Raw genomic sequence first — 7,115 nt, forward strand, 5'->3', positions numbered from 1 at the left:
ACATGAATAACATTGCATTTTGACATTATGGTAAGCTTTGTGGAAGCATCTGACTTTATTTATATGTCATTATTTGATCTTTGTTCCTGAAAAAAGATGGCATACGCTTTTTTTTAATCAGGCCACTATTATACAGTCATGACTGTAAGTGCTGGCAATAAATCCAGTAGAATACAGCATGTTTCAGAAACATTTGTACTGATCAAATAATCCATCAACTGATGTTGTCCTTTTTGCTACTGCTTTCCAAAATCCCTTATTTCTTGACTATTATACCAACTTTGAAGGAGATCTCAAATCACAGTGCAGCCGTACATCATCTCAGGAGATAATACCATTGGAAATAAAACTTAAAGGCCTACTGAAATGAATTTTTTTTTATTTAAACGGGAATAGCAGATCCATTCTATGTGTCATACTTGATATGGCGATATTGCCATATTTCTGCTGAAAGGATTTAGTAGAGAAAATCCACGATAAAGTTCGCAACTTTTGCTCGCTGATAAAAAAAAGCCTTGCCTGTACCGGAAGTAGCGTGACCTCACAGGAGTTAGTATTCCTCACAATTTTCCTTTGTTTACAATGGAGCGAGAGAGATTCGGACCGAGAAAGTGACGATTACCCCATTAATTTGAGCGAGGATGAAAGATTCGTAGATTAGGAACGTTACAGTGAAGGACTTGAGAGGCAGTGATGGACGTATCTTGAAAAATGAGAGTCGAGCACGCGAAATGGACATTTAAAGTGACTTTTATCTCCACGACAATACATCGGTGACACACTTAGCTACTGAGCTAACGTGATAGCATCGTTCTCAAATGAAGATAGAAACAAAATAAATAAACCCCTGACTGGAAGGATAGACAGAAGATCAACAATACTATTAAACCATGTACATGTAACTACACGGTTAAAAATTCTCAGCCTGGTAAGGCTTAACAATGCTGTTGCTAACGACGCTAAGGCTAATTTAGCAACTTAGCAACCGGTGTTGTGCCTGAAACCTCCCAGAACTATGATAAAACATTAGCGCTCCACCTACACCAGCCAGCCCTCATCTTCCCATCAACAGCCGTGCTCACCTGCATTCCAGCGATCAACGGCGCGACGAAGGACTTCATCCGTGGGTTTGGCGGCAAGCATCGGCTAGGCGTAGTAAGTAGTCCTTGTTGTGTTGCTGTAAGTATTGTACTTAGCCGCTAATACACCGATCGATCCCACCTACAACGTTCTTCTTTGCAGCCTCCATTGTTCATTAAACAAATTGCAAAAGATTCACCAACACAGATGTCCAGAATACTGTGGAATTTTGTCGAAGAAAACAAGAGGTTTTTGTATCGGGTCGATGGGGTCCAACCACTTCCGTGGATTTTGTGACGTCACGCGCATAAATCATATCCAAAGGAGTTTTTCAACCGGAAGTGTAGCGGGAATTTTAAAATGTCACTTTATAAGTTAACCCGGCCGTATTGGCATGTGTTGCAATGTTAAGATTTCATCATTGATATATAAACTATCAGACTGCGTGGTCGCTAGTAGTGGCTTTCAGTAGGCCTTTAAATATAATTTGACTGCACGCTTTGCACTATGCAGGCTTTTGTAGGCGTATACAGTATTGGTGTGACGATACACGTAGTTGATGAGGCGATACACAATATGAGGTTCACAGGAACGAGATGATATTTTGACATAACTTTAAAGAAAATTGCAGTGACAAAATATGTGATTTGAAAAAACTACTTTTTTATTTCACTGAATCACACCTTTTTTTTATATGCTAAAAAAGGTAAATAGTAGCAACAGTATACTGAATAGTTGACCACCAAGTCTAACACATAAGTGCCTCCAGGTCACATGGGTGCAATTAGGACTGTAAATCTTTGGGCGCCACTTGATTCAATTCCATTCTTGGTGGTACTGATTCCATTCAGAATCTATTCTCGATTCAAAACGATTCTCAGTTCAAAATCTAAACAGTTTAAATAACACTGGGTGCCGGTTCTATGATTAACTACTAAACAAAAAATAAACGGCTCTGAACATTTTTTATATTACTTGAAAGAAAACAGTTTTTGTTAAATAAAATTCTACCCAAACATTGAATAAAGTCAAATACAAATAAGGCAACACTACAAGTATTTTTCTTTTCTAGAGTAAAAGCAAGTTTGAAATGTGACGTTATAATGCTTCATATAAATGATTATAATAACCGTGTTTGTCCTTCCAAAACATGAATTTAATGACATTGATTTGAAATGTTTTCTTTTGTACTTTGCAGGTCTCATGTATTTGCTCTGCACGCCAATGAATTCCCAGTTTCACCCCAGCTACTAGCTTTTTTAAGAGTCTTCTGCATGACCGAGGGTAAGATTGAGTCTAAATACAACTTGTTTTAGTCCCTCCTGAATTTCATTTACTGACGTGTCTGTTTTTGTTGTTTTGTTCAATTCAAAATGTGGATATTTGTAAAAACTTATATGTGCAATGAATTTGATGGGAAATCGCCAACGTGCCCACCCAGATTTACCAGGCAGGAAGGAGAGGGAGGGATGAAAGTGAAATGTCAACCACAGTTCTTGGTGATGGTGCTTGTTTAACAGCATCTCCACAATGCTCAACATGCATACAGGCACTCCCCTATAAACACATGCACTTGGGGTTAGGCCCCTCCCACCTCCAAAGACATGCACCTGGGGATAGGCCCCTCCCACCTCCAAAGACATGCACCTGGGGATAGGTTGATTGGCAACAATAAATGGTCCCTAGAGTGTGAATGTTGTCTGTGTTGGCCCTGTGATGAGGTGGCGACTTGTCCAGGGTGTACCCCGCCTTCTGTACAAATACAGTATATACATGTGTATATAAATACATGTGTATATATACCATACCATACCATACCAACTTTATTTATAAAGCCCTTTAAAAACAACCACAGTTGAAAAACAAAGGGCTGTACACCACAAAGAAATAAAGGCAAAGGACAGACTAAAAAATAAAATTTAAAACAGAAGTAAAATACACATTAAAAAAGCAAATACAAAATTACCCTAAGAACAATTTTGTTAGATAAAAAGCAGTTAAAAAAGTTAAAAGTTAAAAACAGTTTAAAGTCTCATGCTGGGTTAAAAGCCAGTGAATAAAAATGGGTTTTAAGAAGGGTCTTAAAAATAGCCAAAGAAGGGGCCTGTCTCACATGAAGTGGAAGATCATTCCATATAGATTTATATACATGTATTTATTTATACATACATGTGTGTGTGTATATATATATATATATATGTGTGTATATGCACTACTGTTCAAAAGTTTGGGGTCACCCAAACAATTTAGTGGAATAGCCTTCATTTCTAGGAACAAGAATAGACTGTCGAGTTTCAGATGAAAGTTCTCTTTTTCTGGCCATTTTGAGCGTTTAATTGAGCCCACAAATGTGATGCTCCAGAAACTCAATGTGCTCAAAGGAAGGTCAGTTTTGTAGCTTCTGTAACGAGCTAAAGTGTTTTCAGATGTGTGAACATGATTGCACAAGGGTTTTCTAATCATCAATTAGCCTTCTGAGCCAATGAGCAAACACATTGTACCATTAGAACACTGGAGTGATAGTTGCTGGAAATGGGCCTCTATACACCTATGTAGATATTGCACCAAAAAGCAGACATTTGCAGCTAGAATAGTCATTTAGCACATTAGCAATGTATAGAGTGTATTTCTTTCAAGTTAAGACTAGTTTAAAGTTATCTTCATTGAAAAGTACAGTGCTTTTCCTTCAAAAATAAGGACATTTACATGTGACCCCAAACTTTTGAACGCTAGTGTATATATGTGTATATATATACACACACACGTATGTATAAATATATACACAGTGTCGGCGTTAACGCACTTTGTGTTTTTTTACGAATACAATTCCGGAAGCCCGCGTGTCACCTGGACGCAGATTTTTTTATTTTTTTTTACACCCAGTTTGCTTGTTTTTTTAATTTGATCGATTATCGCTTTCCGCTGGTGTTTTGTTTTGTTTATATTTGCCGTGAATTATTTACATCCCCGTTTATTGCGTTTTTATTGGTCGTAAATTTTGATTCGCCAAAAGTTTTATCAATGACAAATACTGCCTCAGGAGCTGTCAAAAGAAAGACTTGATGGTAAACACTAAGGTGAGTGTAAAGTCGACCTTTTTAACTTCATCCTGTGCCATGTCTCCAATAAATGACTTGTTTTAGTCTTTGTGAGTCCATGGAAACTTCTGTATCGTCATTGTTCAAGGATGGAGACAGGCTAGCTGTTAGCTTCAAGTTAACCAGCACCCGACCAGACTCCTCCATCCCAAAAACATACTTTGTAGGTCAACAAATATGTGCCTTTTGAAGTGTTAATGTGCGAGGAGTGTTGAAAAGGAGTCTCTTGAAGAAGTGGCTGACAAGCTAGCAAGTGTCATCACCTTCATTGTTTACTGAAGCAGAGATGCTGACTGTGCATTATGATAAACACTCATCCATAGACTTCTCAGATGTCATTTTTGATCATCTATAGCTGGGGAGTCAAAAGTGTGGCCCAGAGGCCATTTGTGGCCCGCAGCTATTGTTTTAAAGGCCATCTTAGTCATGTCCGTTGTGTCCTTGAGCAAGATACTTCACCCTTGCTCCTGAGATATATATACTGTATATATTATATTATATTATCCCTAATAATGTGTCTGTTTTTGTGTAATTGCAGAAGAACTGAAAGATTACCTTGTTGGAGAGTCTGTCAATAAAGTCTTCCAGTTGGGCAACAGTGACTATCCAGTCAGCTGGGACAATGAAATCAAGTTGTGGACTTTTCTGGAGACCAGATTCACCCTCCTGCTCAAGAACTATAAGACTTCCACCAAGGTGAAGCGTTCTTGCTGAGAGTATAAATGCAACACTTGAGATGACATTAGTATATCCTTCCATCTCTTCCAGGAGGACAGTGTCATGCTGGAGGAAGCCGGTCTATCTCCTCATGCTCGTGCAGCTGTCCAGCTGCGCCTGGCTGAGAAGCAGATCCTGCTGAAATCCCTGGCCAGTGGACAAGTCAGACTTGCAGACTTGGTCAAGAACAAGGCCGAGGGCCAAGCTTTGCCTTGCTCTGACAATGGTGACATTACCAATACTAACGCTGATGTAAAGCTTCCAATGAAGGTGGAGAAGTTTGAGCAGTAGAAGCAGGCTGACTCGGAATGGAGGTAAGACAGTACGTAGAAGGTGTGCAGGAGTAGATCACTAATCAACACGTTTGAAATAAGATCAAAAATGGATGTTTCTATTTCCTATTAAAAAAGTAAATATTTATTGAAGTGTCCTTATTGCTATTTAATAATCCTATATTTGATTTATTATTGACCACCAAAACAAAAACTGCTGCAATATGGTTGTGTGCTTAAATTAGGCATGCTGACATTTACCGTATTTTTCGGACTATAAGTGGCAGTTTTTTTCATAGTTTGGGTGCGACTTATACTCAGGAGCGACTTATGTGGGAAATGATGAACACATTAGCGTAAAATATGAAATAATATTATTGATGTCATTCACGTAAGAGACTAGACGTATAAGATTTCATGGGATTTAGCGATTAGGAGTGACAGTAAACGTATAGCATGTTCTATATGTTATAGTTATTTGAATGACTCTTACCATAATATGTGAGGTTAACATAGCAGTTGGTTATTTATGCCTCATATAACGTACACTTATTCAGCCTGTTGTTCACTATTCTTTAGACATTTTAAATTGCCTTTCAAATGTCTATTCTTGCTTTTGGCTTTTATCAAATACATTTCCACAAAAAATGTGACTTATACTCCAGTGCGACTTATACATGTTTTTTTCCTTCTTTATTATGCATTTTCGGCCGGTGCGACTTATACTCCGGAGCGACTTATACTCCGAATAATACGGTACTTGTGTATACATATGGTCCTACTTTTTGCTCTGTCCACAACAGATTAATAAACAATATGTATCAATATGCTTAGTTGCTCTGTTGGCGGGAAGATGCTGCATTCTTAAGCTCCGATCTGCCAAGCCAATACACCACCACATGTGTAATGTGGTGGTGCTTTTCCGCCTCCTGGGTAGTGGCCCTTCTTCTAGCGCACAGGTGTCAAAGTCCAGGCCTGGGGCTAAATCTGCACATTATTTCATGTGGCCTGCAAAAGCCTAGACATAGTAGTATGCCTCAATAAAGTACTTTATCTTTCTGGCTAAATGTAGTTGTTCTTTAAATTTGGACACAAAAATGTACTGCATGCAATTACATCATGAAAACTACTTAAATATCTGTCTCCATGACTTATGATTTTAAGGCACGTTATCCACCAATCTGTCTGTAAAAAATAATAATCAAATGCATAGGCAATTGTGTGCTATGTTCAGAAAATGTATACCTATATTCAAAAGCAGTGAAGTTGTCAGGTTGTGTAAATGGTAAATAAAAAGAGGACACAACAAATCCTTTTCAACTTATATTCAATAGAATAGACTGCAAAGACAAGATATTTCATGTTCACACTGACAAACTTTGTTACTTTTTGCAAATATTAGCTTATTTGGAATTTGATGCCTGCAACATGTTGCAAAAAAGCTGGCACAAGTGGCAAAAAAGAGTGAGAAAGTTGAGGAATGCTCATCAGAGACTTATTTGGAACATCCCACAGGTGAACAGGCTAATTGGGAACAGGTGGGTGCCATGATTGGGTATAAAAGCAGCTTCCATGAAATGCTCAGTCATTCACAAACAAGGACGGGGCGAGGGTCACCACTTTGTCAACAAATGCCTGAGCAAATTGTTGAACAACAACATTTCTCAACAAGGAATTTAGGGATTTCACCATCTACGCTCCGTAATATCATCAAAAGGTTCAGAGAATGTGGAGAAATCACTGCAGGTAAGCCATGATATTACACACCTTGGATCCCTCAGGCGCTACTGCATCAAAAAGCAACACCAGTGTGTAAAGGATATCACCACATGGGCTCAGGAACACTTCAGAAAACCACTGTCAGTAACTACAGTTGGTCGCTACATCTGTAAGTGCAAGTTAAAACTCTACTATGCAAAGCCAAAGCCATTTATCAACAACACCCAGA

The 7,115-nt window shown here is 38.5% G+C and overlaps 1 protein-coding gene across 1 annotated transcript in view; it reads left to right on the plus strand.

Moving 5' to 3' along the window:
• Window positions 1-6,367, plus strand: part of setd3 (SET domain containing 3, actin histidine methyltransferase) — a 39,559-nt gene extending 33,192 nt beyond the window's left edge. The window contains exons 11-13 of the mRNA XM_062034924.1: window positions 2,279-2,364; window positions 4,717-4,874; window positions 4,947-6,367. Coding sequence (XP_061890908.1) covers window positions 2,279-2,364; window positions 4,717-4,874; window positions 4,947-5,186 — 484 coding nt within the window. The 3' untranslated portion in view covers window positions 5,187-6,367. The remainder of the gene's footprint in view (window positions 1-2,278; window positions 2,365-4,716; window positions 4,875-4,946) is intronic.
• Window positions 6,368-7,115: the final 748 nt, after the last annotated feature.

The sequence above is a fragment of the Entelurus aequoreus genome, linkage group LG23 (genome assembly GCF_033978785.1).
Source record: "Entelurus aequoreus isolate RoL-2023_Sb linkage group LG23, RoL_Eaeq_v1.1, whole genome shotgun sequence".
NCBI classification, from domain to species: domain Eukaryota; kingdom Metazoa; phylum Chordata; class Actinopteri; order Syngnathiformes; family Syngnathidae; genus Entelurus; species Entelurus aequoreus.